General features: G+C 44.7%; 1 protein-coding gene across 3 annotated transcripts in view; it reads right to left on the reverse strand.

Annotated features, from left to right (window-relative positions):
• fam49a (family with sequence similarity 49 member A) overlaps nucleotides 1-12,837 on the reverse strand; it is a 33,140-nt gene that overhangs the window by 5,711 nt on the left and 14,592 nt on the right. Inside the window, exons 2-4 of one of the 3 annotated variants that reach the window (XM_085372101.1) lie at nucleotides 6,321-6,376; nucleotides 1,718-1,797; nucleotides 277-398 (exon numbers count right to left, since the gene is read on the reverse strand). In XM_085372101.1, the coding sequence (XP_085228227.1) occupies nucleotides 277-398; nucleotides 1,718-1,790 (195 nt within the window). In that variant the 5' untranslated portion in view covers nucleotides 1,791-1,797; nucleotides 6,321-6,376. Of the gene's footprint in view, nucleotides 1-167; nucleotides 399-1,717; nucleotides 1,798-2,089; nucleotides 2,170-6,320; nucleotides 6,377-12,837 lie in introns of those variants that run through there. The other 2 variants (XM_085372102.1, XM_085372103.1) reach the window with 2 other exon arrangements.

Genomic DNA, 12,837 nt, shown 5'->3' on the forward strand with positions numbered 1-12,837 from the left:
GGACTGTGCATCCATACTGCATGCACAGCACACTACTGTGACTAAAGTCTGCTTCAAGTGTAATGTGATTACAATAAGCCAAGAACAGTGAGGAGTAGAAATGCTCCCACAACACAGCTGAAGCTGTCGCGAACTTGCATCAGTCCGACATCGTAACTCGCTCACACGGTTTGGGAGTTAGTGACGGGACAGCTGCCATGTTTGGCATTACGGAACGAATCCAGAGATTTCCACTCAGGATTCTTCGCCATGCCGTGTCTCTGCGCTTCTCCTTACATCTCTGATCTCCTGGCCAGCCCCTTTGTACGACTGCAGGCCACCCAGGATGCTCTCAGACTCCTGGAGGACTGAATTCACCTGGTTCCACACCTCACGCTCTCCGTCTGTCGGCTGTGCATCTAAACACAAACATATATCAGAACACAAGCCAACAAATGACACTCTTGTATAATTACAGACAAACTTCAGTGGATTTTTTCCATATTGATGTGAAACCGTGTTAGTTAATGAAAGCTAGCACCGAGTGCAGGAAACGAGCATGCTCGCTGAACGCGTTCGCTGCTAGAACGGAACTCGCCGTTCGTTTGAAATGGGAAACCCGACAAAACAAAAACGTTCAGCAGCACGACTCGAGTGAGGGACATCACTTCAGACAATACAACTGAGCTCTTTTACAGTCAAACCAAAAACTGCCTTTAATGGTTTTAACTGCAAAAAGCCAAATCACTGCAGTGAAAAGCACTAAACTGGCTCCATCGTCTTCCAGCACCTCGGACCGAATGCACGCGGCAGCCTCGAGCTTCAAACGAGGCCACATTTACGCCAATAACACACAAACGTATCTGAATATGGCAGCTCACATTAAGGCAGATATTTTGAATATTTGACTGTAAAAGATGAGAGATGGGCAGAGTGTGTGTGGGGGTCAAAGGTCAGTGTGCCTGCACAGGGTCATCCAAAGCGTGCTGTAGCTTGTACGTGCTCGAGCGACAGCCGTGACTGACTGAAACAAATATCAGGTCTAAGGTACGTACGAGCTCACCGGCTCTTAGTCTCCTGCTGCATGCATATTTATGACACCATGACCCCTGCTTCTTCATCTCAGCTCTGGCAGCTCAGTTGTAAAAACGTGTGAGGTAATGCAAACTCTCCAAGCCTAGCCAGACCCGTCTAAGACTCAGAATAGAGAGCTGGTTATCATGACCACAGAGAGTCTAAATATAGAGCAGCGCTGACATTAAAACTCTGTCTGCGCTGCTTTGCATTTCAAAAACCTTCCACTCCTATCATTTCCTCTCTGCTGAATAAACAAAGCCTGGGGTTGGCTACAGCGTGCGAGCTGCTGAAATGCCACTGTGGAGGCGTAGTGTGTGTGTGTAAACATTATGTTTACATTATGTCACATTTGGGTGCATGAAATGTATCACAAACACAAAGAGGTGCATGCGGACGAGTTAGTAAAAGCAGACGGCAAAGGTCAAGGGTCAGATCCATTCCTCTTCTGCTTGGCACACAAAGAAAAGAGTTCCTATTCTAAAGCAGGGCTGAAATTAATCATGAATTTTAATAACATTAGAAATTCAATGGAGGAAGGTTCACAGCGGCTGAACAGTCTGACCCCTGACCAGCCGGAGCGGCTACAGAGAGGCTAAAGGGACGACTGGTTGAGGGGAAAGGAGAGCGTGGGAGCAAGAGGACAGGCAGAAGCTGCGCTCACTTTCAAAATCAAGGAAAAAGTTTGGCCCCTGTTCAAACTCTGTGCACGTGAGCACTTTTAATAGATTCCCCATTTGGTTTCTGCAAGAGAGAGAAAGGAGAAAGAAAGGAGGAAGAGCATGTGTGATGTTAAAGAGCCACCGAAAAAAGGGAGAAAAGAAAGTTGTTTGATTAGCGACGGGCGATCAGAGGCGATGCTGCGGGAGGTCGCGACCGAGCCAAGAGGGGGGCGAGGAAAAAAGAGGAGAGAATAAGAGGACGCCTTCACAGTTTGGTCATTGAGAGCAGAGGCTGACGGAGAGAGAAGAAAGAGCAGAGCAGGCTACACCTCCTTCTCCATCCAGCTTTTGTCCCACTGCCCCGCCACACTTACTTTCAAAGTCCAGGAAAAAGTGTGGATAGTTCTCTATTTCCCTTGTTAGGACTTTTAGCAGGTTACCCATTCCAGCAAACCTGATGGTTAAAAAGAGTCGTCACCATAACAGATAGCAGTACATACAGTTTCACAAAAACACGTTCAGTGTGGCTGATTTCAGACCAGGAGCTGGATATTAAATGATGCTGCCTTACAGCAGCGCCTCTGAAGACCAACCAGGCCTTTTAATTAACTACCTGCAGTGAAAACTTTCTAAACAGACAAAACTATCAATCAAAAGTTTACAAAATAAAATCAAATATTTGCTCTTAGTCAAGTTCTTTTTGTTTTTAATGCCCTTTCTCTTCTTCTTCCTGATTGGCTGCCCCTCGCAAACAAAAGATTCAAATACAAGGTGGGTGGAGTCAGCTAAGCTTAAAGTCTGCGCTCTTGGCTCACGTATACGCCGACTTCATTGCTTGAAGGTTTGGCTATGTTTACTGTACCATGCGCAGGGTGGGAAAAACTTATTGTCCTTTTATTTTCTAAATTGAATCCTTGCTGCCGACCTTTCCGTCCATCATCCCTTTGACAGAAATGAAACCAACCACGCACCAAGCTTTGATAGCTGATCTGAAAATGCAGACCTTTCTTTTGGATTCAGGCGTCTCTGAAATCAGCCAAATGCAGAGTCCTAAATTACAGTTACACTCTATAAAGCTTTTATTGGAGGCAAAGGGCAGCAATTTCCTGGGAAAAGTCTCCCTCCCCCAGCTATGACGGGTGGTCACAAACTCTGTAATCACAGTGGGCCTAAACCTACAGCAGCATAACGTCAGGAACGCACAGAGATGCAGATAGGAACAGTGTAACCCTGTTTATTTTTAAAAAACTGAATTAGCTGCTGCAAAAATGATTTTAAAGTCTGTGTTAGTATATTTGGCACACTTGCATTTTTACACAGTAAAGATAAACACGAGTCTTCTTTTCTCACACATTAACAGCCAACTTCCCTCGACTTAAGCCAGAGAGTGAAGTGGCAACAATAGAGACTCTGTGCAGCAGCGTGCACATGATAGTCACACTGCATTTCTCTGCACAGCCTCCAGCAAGCTGTCCGCTATTTTTCAACATCCTGCGCTCGTCATAAATTCAGATATAACTGTGTGCATAATAACAGGCTGCATACTGTTCCTACAGCCTTTGATTGGGAGGAAATTATATACCTTAAAAACGCATCAGATTATTAAATTCATGCAGAGCAGTCAGACTCGGGGTTGCACCAGCAGGGGGCAGTGTTGACGTATGCCTACATTCACTAACTACTGTGACGTGTCATGCTGGTACATGTGCTGCTGTGCAAGCCTTATTTGTTCAGGGCAGACTCTAACCTGTGGCTACGAGTCCGCAGCTGCTTCATCTGCAGCAAGACTCCACCTCCCCACCCCTCAGGTACCATTAAAACTGACAGCTGACTTTAAGACTGCGAAGAGTACTTTTCCCCTCTGAGATAAAACGGTCCAGTCAAGTACGTTTGTGGTTGTTTTCATTTTGTGTGCACTGGGAATAAAAGATGATCAAACATTTAAGAAACAACCACGTGGTCTAAAGTCGTCATGCATCACTGTGATCGGTACCTCTCTGAAGTCTTTGCACTACGAGTCGCTTCAGTTCCTTGGCTCAAAGCTGAGCCTACCGCACATGTTTGGGGATTTGACCTGTTGCTGCATCTCCCTGACATTCTGCAGCACCTGGCTGCCACACTGTTACACGCTCTCGTGCACTGTTACACGCTCTCGTGCACTGTTACACGCTCTCGTGCACTGTTACACGCTCTCCTTCCTAAACTACACCAGCTCACTTTTAACGGCCTACAGAGAGCGATTCATGCATGTGCATCTACTCACACAGCCAGTCAATCACTTTATCTACAGTACAGCTATAATAAAGGTGACCTCATTTAAAGTTTTATTCTATTGTATTAAAAGTTGAATACAACATCTGGCACATGTATAGTTTTTTTAAACTGTACAAAAACAGGAGAATTATTGGACTTTGTGTTCAATTAAGTAAATATGAGATGATAAAAAACCAGCACACACTGTAGGCGTGAAACCAGTCAAATATCGCTCTCATGATGTCACTGATCTTCTCTGACGATCTGAACGAAACCCAATCAGCGTCCTTTAATGACGCATCTAAATGGGATGTGACCGCGTCACCATTTTATGTTTATGGACTGAATTACACCAGCGAGTGGCAGGTTGCACAACAAAGAGCACGTCTGGGTAATGTTTACTGTCAGATCATTAGGTACAGTTATGGCAGAGGTTGTGTCTCTTAGTTCGAGCTGTTTGGTAACACCTGGTACTACAGGTAGGCCAGTAATACACCAACAGTAGTGTCTGTGCGAGCGTCTTGTTTCACTCGAGACACAAGTGGGAAGAGGGTGGGGGGAGGGGGCTCACAGGTCGAATGTTTACAGCGTGTTTACAGAAATCGTGTTTGGGCCTGTGACGATGCTAGCATTAGCTTCCTAGCTCCCTCCTAGCTAGCTCCCGTTGCCCACAGATGGTGTAAAAGGGTGAGCCGCAGACTGCAGGTCAGAAAATGAAGCCAGTGTGGAGGAAGCTTAAACATGAACTCCATCTGAAGGCTGCTGTCGAGAGCTGAGGTTGAGATGATGGACGTTTATGGTTTTCTGTGTTGACCTTTAAACACCTTTCCAAGAATTGATGGGCTCGGTCACACGTTGTGGGTCACATTAAATAAACAAACAAGTCTATTTTGTAAATATTAATCATACTACGTTTTAAAATGAATGATCATCGGTGGCACGAGAGCACACACCCAACAGCTAAGGACTTGTGGTTGACAAGTAGTCCACCAGCCGGTGAGTACGTGGTTTCACACCCATCTTTACTCATCACATCCTTTTTTTTTTTTTGCACAACCAAGATGGCGGCGATGGTGGAAACGCTCAGACGCGCGATCGACACCCTGACAAGATGCAGGATCTAAAACTCCACCAGCCATCCTTTAAATACAGTCTATGAGAGGTGTGAGGTATTAACGTGCACATCAGCACGCTTCTTATTACAGTCTGCGCTTCAGGTAACATTACATTCATTTGGTGTTTTGAGCTACTGGAATCAAACTTTGATATAACCACAACTCCTTTATGTTCCACTTGTTTTAATAAAGGCGGTTTTGTTGTGTTCTTCCTCTTTCAGTGGCAGTTATCGAGTATCTGTGGAAACTCGTGTGAAGAGACGACTCAGTGAAGAATACGCTGAGAGTGGAACTAGAAATCATGAAGTGAGTTCGAGATTAAAGCGGTTTCCCTAAAAGAGAGAAGAAATTAAAAATGCAATTTGTTGAACATAATCTGCATGTCTAAATGGTGACGCCTGTTGTTCTGTGAGTAGATCTTTTGTGTTAACACATGAGCTACCTTTGTGCTACACGTGCTGCTCTCAGAGACCAAAACTCTGCTGCTCTAATCTCAATTTAAGCATTGCTGCTGCAGTCTGTGCTGCCATCTCAAGGCTATTTAAGCTTTGTAATTAAAGCTAATTCTATGCACTTAAAGCACCAAAATGAGTTCTCTGGTTAAACGACCTCCTCTGCCGTCTGGGGAGTCCCAACCAACACGTGCTCAGAAAGAAAATCCTGATCGGAGCAAACTGGCAACACAAATTATTTGTAGAGTTGGAGCTTTATTCTTTCAAATAAAAAAATGACAGATAAAATAAAAATACTGACAGATATTTCATGGCAGTCTCAAAAACGTACTTTAAACCTACCATGAGCTCACTGGTGATTTTTTCCTTTTTAGATGAATAAATAAATTCAGGCAACAAGTTCGACCCTCAAAAACACAAAAATAAAAAAAGGGAAGTTCCCACTGACAGATGCTACACTCAATTATGAAATTACACAGAGGTGTTTAAAGGAGGCACTGACCCTTTTCAATTTTTCTCTTCTAACTTTGTTCATTGCAAAGTTGCACAGATACCTTTGGAAAACCTGAACGTCCTCCTCAGATCCTGTAACTACCAAACGAAGGTTTGGCTGTAAAGCCCAGAGAACGAGGAGCTTTCTGAGGCTTAACACAACAACCGCGGGCTGATCCCAGCTACCTAAGATCATCTAAACCACAGTGTTGCTGCTGGCTGACGTGTCTTAGCGGCAGCTTGGAGTGCCGACTGTACGAACATGAAGCATGCTGTGGTCATGAGTGATGTACCTTCTCTGGTGGAGGACGTCAGGCTGCGGTTTATATCATCCGCTTTCTTTGTGTCTCTGTAACAACAAGAAAGGGAAAAAAGGACTTAGAGAAAATGACACGACTAATACCAGCGAGGGAAACGCACAGTTCCTCATTAAAAATGCACGTGCAGGTGTGTGTCACTGCGTGCACGTCGCACACCTGCCGACTGAACGGGCAGAGGATCAGCTTTCCACATCAACCAACAAAATAACTCTTTTCTGCTGATGCACACGAGCCTTCAGACAAATACAATCCTCCAGCATCACAAAACACACCTCTGAATTATTCAACACTGAAATCGACACCGCGTCTGTCATATCCAAAGAAAAGCAGCCGATTAGCCCGTCTGCAGGTTACTGAGGTACTGAACATCCTGTGCCGTGCTGCGGCTGCACAATGCTGTAATTCTCTTTAAGGTGGGAGCAGAAAATAAACAGATGGTGCTGTCAACTAGCACAGCGTCCAACCAAAAGAAAAGACCAGGATCACCTGGAGCTCAGCGTTCATCTGTGAGAGCTGAGAGCGAATTGTTCCACATTTGAACCTAATATTTGTCACGGCTGTTTCTAAATGTGTACCTCTCATAGTTACACCGCAACAAAGTACTTTTAAATTATGGCGAGGCCTGACTGGAGAGAATTATGCAGCAGCAGTAAAGCTGCGCTGTGGACGGTTACTACATCTTACTACATTTCCTGTTGTGCTTGAAATGTTTGTTTTACGGCCCCACGTGGCTCATCCTGGTCTGACCGGCTGCTTGTGGACTGCTAATCTAGGCAGGAGCAAATATTCATGTGTAAATAATACCCCAGTGTTTGTGTGCAAAGAACTAGAACCTTATTTTTACCTTAATTTAATAATTGCTTAAAAGGGATCAGTTAGGCTTTTTTTATTCTTGAAGTTCATTGGAGCAGCTGTGCAGCTCGAGTCAGTTTAATATCATCCCACGACTGTTCGACGTTTTTCTGATGTGGTTTCACTGCGTTCATCACGCGATGACCTCCAGCTCCAGCTAGCACTCTGCAGGCGAGGGCGAAGTCGCTGGGACGAGAACTGGAACCTCAGAGCATTCAGGGCCATTATTATTGGACGATCATAAGAATTAGTCACTGTACAAATGACACAGTGGGCATCATAAGTTACAGCCTTCACGTGCACACACGCACTAATAAGCTCATGCACGTTTATATGGCAGCGAGGTAATGAACATATAATACATGCATCATGCAAATACTTCCACAGACACCCAAATGTTGGGCTTCTCAAACACTTTTTGTTCAACATAACACTTTTTTGCAGACAATTCATCTATTGCAGAGGTTTGTTGATACAAACGCCACGTTTGTTCTTAGCATCTGATTTTCTGATGATCCGCTAACCCATTAACTTACATAATGTAGACATGTTACCAACTGTCACTGAAACCTTCGCCTGCACTGACTCTGCTTCATCCTCTGTGGAACCTGCACAGCAACAGTGCTGAGAGAAGGGATGCTGCGGATGATTGGGTGGGTGGATGGATGGATGGGTGGGTGCCTCCAGAGACACGAGATGCTCTCCTCGTAAGGGCAGAAAGTGCAACTGTTCCCTGCGGTTGGACACGTGAATGGTCTTTAGATATAATATCACACCCACTTTATACATCAAACTTCCTTCTTTTTCTGCACTTCAGCTTCTTTGAAGTCCTCCTTCCTCTTTGCCCCATGTGTCCGTTTCATTCCCTTTTCCTTCTCTGCTTCTGCTTTCAGTCAAACAGGCAGGATTTCCCCATTTCTGCCCAACTTATCTACACAATGAAATCAAGCACGTTTGCAAAAGTCAGCCAGTACACACTGCACTAGAATGAAAATAAACGAATTAATAAAATATGCAGCATCAACACTTCACACTTATGCCATTCATACCAGTGTGCAAACCAACAATCTTAAACTACCAGCACATTTATCACAGCACTCAGAGCTGAGCGCCGGTTTATTAGTAAGTCAATAAATCTGTCAATCATCCCGGCAGGTGGTGCAGTCAAACAGTGTGCAGGGAGATGCATGCAGACTTTTCAAAAATAAACATGTTTTTCAGGAAACATCAATCAAGAGCTAGAATGGAATTTTCCAGTGACCTCAGAGGAATAACATGCACAGTAACACACGGGCCGCTGCTGTCCCAAGGTAAGTTACCGAAGGGGGAAAACCAAAACATCTGAGCGCAGTAATGTTGATTTTATCCAACAGATCTGCTGTTAAGAGCACGAAGGTATGAGTGAGGAATGAGATAAGTGAGACAAACTGGTGGAGGAAGCAGGAAGAGAAAAAGGAGAGACTGGCGCAAAGAAACCAAAGCTGTGAGACACAAGCCAAGCAGCCTGCTTATTGCTGCACTAGAAAAGACAATTAATTAGTTTGCTATGAATCGCATTTAAAAAATCGATACTGATGGTCAACGCATCGATGCTTTATGAGGCATCGTTGTGTTTGCTGAGACTCTGGATGTTTAAGCCTGAGAGCAAAATGCTTCCAGAAAGTTCTGTTTGTATTGTAAAACCTCTGCTGAGGGACCTACGTCGCGCCCCTCATACAATAACACTTAGTTTCAGTTCAGTCTTAGTGTTTCTAACAAAAGAAGCTAAAACCAAAAAACCACAAAGAAATTTAAGAAACTGAGGATCACATACAGGGAACATCCTTCCACATGGTTATGAGAGTGATGCAGAAAATGACAGCGCCATTAGTGCTAATGGTTTTACGTGATCTAACATTAAGGTGCATTTTAAATTTAGGCTGCACGCTGGTGTCCAGCTGGACTTGTTTGGTGTGTTGATTCCCAGGACTCATCATCAGCTGTCACTTCAAGTCAGAACACAGGACAGCAAACATCAAAATGATGATTCTAACAAAGTAGCAGCAAAGTCATGAACACGCAGTCGGATTAGTCATCCACACAAACTCCAGTGACTGTAACTTACTGATCATAAAGTCTGCCCATGCTGATCATGTGGCAGCCGTCATCGTTAAGGGAGGTTCGATAAGAACGTGGATTACGCTCATTTCTAACAAACAAGAGGCGAGTGCCACAACACGTCACCTTCCCAGAGTTTATCATCTTATACAGAGGCTCAGTGAGGGTCTTCAGTACGCCTACTGTATAATAACTGAAATAAGTGGTTTTACCTCCATTCCTTCGTCCCCACAAACAAGACAGCAGGTGGGTGGGGTCTGTGCACCTGAGATGACCCTATAAGACAGGGGCGGGGAACTCCAGGCGTCAGAGGCCGGTGACCTGCAGGTTTTAGATCTCACCCTGGGTCAGCACACCTGAATCACATGATGAGGTCATTCCCAGGTCTCTGGAGAACTTCAAGACATGTTGAGGAGGTCATTTAGCCGTTTAAATCAGCTGACACATCTAAAACCTGCAGGACACCGGGACCCTCGAGGCCTGGGGTTGGACACCCCTGCTACAAGAGAGCCCCCCCCCCCCCTTCTGACATCACACAGCGCAAAGATTAGCAAAAAAGTGCCGTTGTTTTACATCCACAAAGGGGTGGGTGGTAGTACTCGTCTCTGTCAAATATTAATAAGCAAACAAACAAAACAACAACAACAACAAGCAATTATTGAATGACGTGCTTCATCTCTCGAGTGCAGATGTTTTTCCCCTCAGCTTACATGACACTGTCGAAAGAATTGAAGAAATCTGACGTGTCTGAAGAGCAATCGGGGAGTAGAAACGAGCAAAGTCACCCTCCTGCTCTTATGTGAGCTTCATGTACAGACAAGTGCTGGCACCCTCCCTGCATGGACTGGAAAAAACAAACATAAACATGTTAACAGTCTCTTTGTGTGGACAACCACACGTGTGCCTGCATGGGCTCGTCTCACAACCATCCGTTTCCATGGTGACAGCAGAGAAGTGCGTTAAAATAAGAACGACGGACAGCCTGGAGGGGACAGACAGACATGTGGACACGCTTTGTTCTATAAAGGCTACCGGTCAGAAAAAGCGAAGGTGTGTGATGACAGCAGCTGTCACTAACGATGCGAATCTCTGCCAAGAAGGCTGCTTAAAACGGGAGAGCGGCAGTCTGCAGACACATGACGAGAGGAGGGATCACCGGAGAGGGAAGGGTGGATGTAAACAAAAACATGTGAAGAAACAGATTATCATTATCATGACGGCGCCTCAGCGTCGCTGAAGTGGAGCAAACAAAGATTCCTCTTAAAGAGCACAGATCCGTCTGTCTGTGTAACCCTCATAAAACAAGTGCATGCTGGGAAAAAGCAGAGCTACAGACGTCTTTGCTGTTTTCACGTATACAGCATAGAAAGGAATACTGAGAGGCTCCGTCAACGTTTACACAGGAAAACAAAAGACTGCATATCCCACAGTTCACTGGGTTAAACTGACCATAACAGCAGATAAGTCCTTATCAGCTGTGTTTTCACAGTGTGGCCAGCAGTAGATAACCGCTGACCACCCAATAAATCTGCAAACACATAATCTAATGCAAATTTGTCTAACAGCAGTTTCCAAACAAGTGTAAAAAGCTGAAGCCTGTGTAAACACGTCATATCTTGGACTTTATTTATTCAAATTTTAGCGTCTACCTTTGTAAGATAAAAGTCATCTGTTAAAGACATTTTATGCTATTATTCAAATGGAAATGATGTTTCGCTTCCTCCACAGCTGTGATTTACAGCAGGCACCAGGACCTGTTGTTTAGTCATAAGTATACGGACATGTTAAAAGACTCACAAACCCAATCACAGGAAGCTGCACTGACACCACAACTGACTCTCCAAGTAACTCTTTTCTGAGTAACACAGAAAATGTCAGATACGAGTACAAATAGAACATTTGCTTTTCTTTTTTTACCTCTGAAGTGTAGAGATGGAAACGATCAGGATGTCCCGTCTCCTTTGTGCCCAAATCATGTTCTTGCCCCGAGGCAGCAGAGGCGATGACCCACTTTGGATCAAAACCTTTTGTCTCCTCGCTGCGACGTTGACATTTTCAACAATCAGCACATTTACACGTAGTACTGTCATCACTGAGTGCAGACAGCTGGATGAACAATATAACCAGCATCACTTGTATTTTCTCAGTTAACAACTGCAAACAGTAACGTTTCCCTAAATGAAGACTGCACAGTGAAGCAGGTTCACACATTTTTTATTATTACTCCTGTTTTCTGAGTACTTGGTGATGCTTCTCTCGTGAGTCTCTCATCCTGCAGACGAACTTCAGCTCGACTGACAGCAGCCCCTGAAGCAGGCCTCCACCTGCCGTAGGTTCTGGTTAGAGCAGATCTCCAGCTCAGAGCAGAAGGACCATCACTGACAGCTGGAGTCTGAGTGCGTCTGACCAGAGGATCAGATCCTCTCTTGGGAAGCAGAATGATATTGAGACGACCACCACAGCAAAAAAAAAGCTGGGTTAAAGATAAGGTACTAAGGCTCGCTGTGTGGGTGGGGCCGGACCTTCATTACCCCACCTGGTGATGTTTTGTGAGCACAAACAGGCATGAAATCCAAAATGGCGTGACAGGAGTGAACCAGTAAATCAATTATTTACATGACTGAGCATCATATCCACCACTGGAAAAGCACATTTCCAGCATCACTCCAGGTCACGCAACAAGAGTCGGTGTGCAAATCTGTGAGTAAGCACAAGTCCCACGTGAGACCACGTCGGAAACACGTTTTCCAACCAGGTGATAAATGAAATGCACGTACACGTGTGATAGATGACACAGCAGGCTAAGTTCATGATGTGGAGAGGATGGACGTTCTCTCAGGGTTCAAACAAAGTTCAACGGGCTGGAAGACTACAGCCCTCCCATGAGTACGTGTGTGTCTGTCTGGAGCGTCTTGCGTCCTTTCTGCATGGCAACAGCCTATGAAAGGGTCACGAATCAGAACGGTGAGCTCTGCCACTGCGGACCTGATTTTGTTCTTTTCCACATTAACTCCATGTTTGTTAGAAACTCACTGGCCTTTGATACCAACTCACCATCAAAACAGTACAATTAAAAAATGTATTTAGAAATATGTAATTATACATGTTTATAAAAAGCCCCACAGGAGACAGTTTGCATTCACACTAATGCAAACGAGGCCTTTCATTCATCGAGTGCTAACTGTTACACAGGAAACATGTCAGTCTGCTCGGTATGACAGAAAAACCTCAAGTGACGGAGCAGGTGCTGAAGCGTGTGGGAACTGTCTGCAGTTCCTTTGTTCTCATGCACAATTTCATGCGTGTAGCAGCACAATAATCAGCTTTGGTCTTCTGGTAAACAGAGCAGGTCCTCGTCAACATGCTGGTAAAAACAAAAATCTCATGAAATCGCATCATGTTCTGTTTCTTCAAATCACTTCATAACTGAATAATCAGATCAGCACAACATCTACCAACACAATCAGCATGGTTAGCATGCAGCGGTGAGTGCTAACATTATAGACTGATGGTTATTATACGTACAAGTAATATGTGGGGG

The sequence above is a fragment of the Diplotaxodon limnothrissa genome, linkage group LG15 (genome assembly GCF_057381915.1).
Source record: "Diplotaxodon limnothrissa isolate DT_005_m linkage group LG15, D_limnothrissa_male_GT1.1, whole genome shotgun sequence".
Taxonomy (NCBI): domain Eukaryota; kingdom Metazoa; phylum Chordata; class Actinopteri; order Cichliformes; family Cichlidae; genus Diplotaxodon; species Diplotaxodon limnothrissa.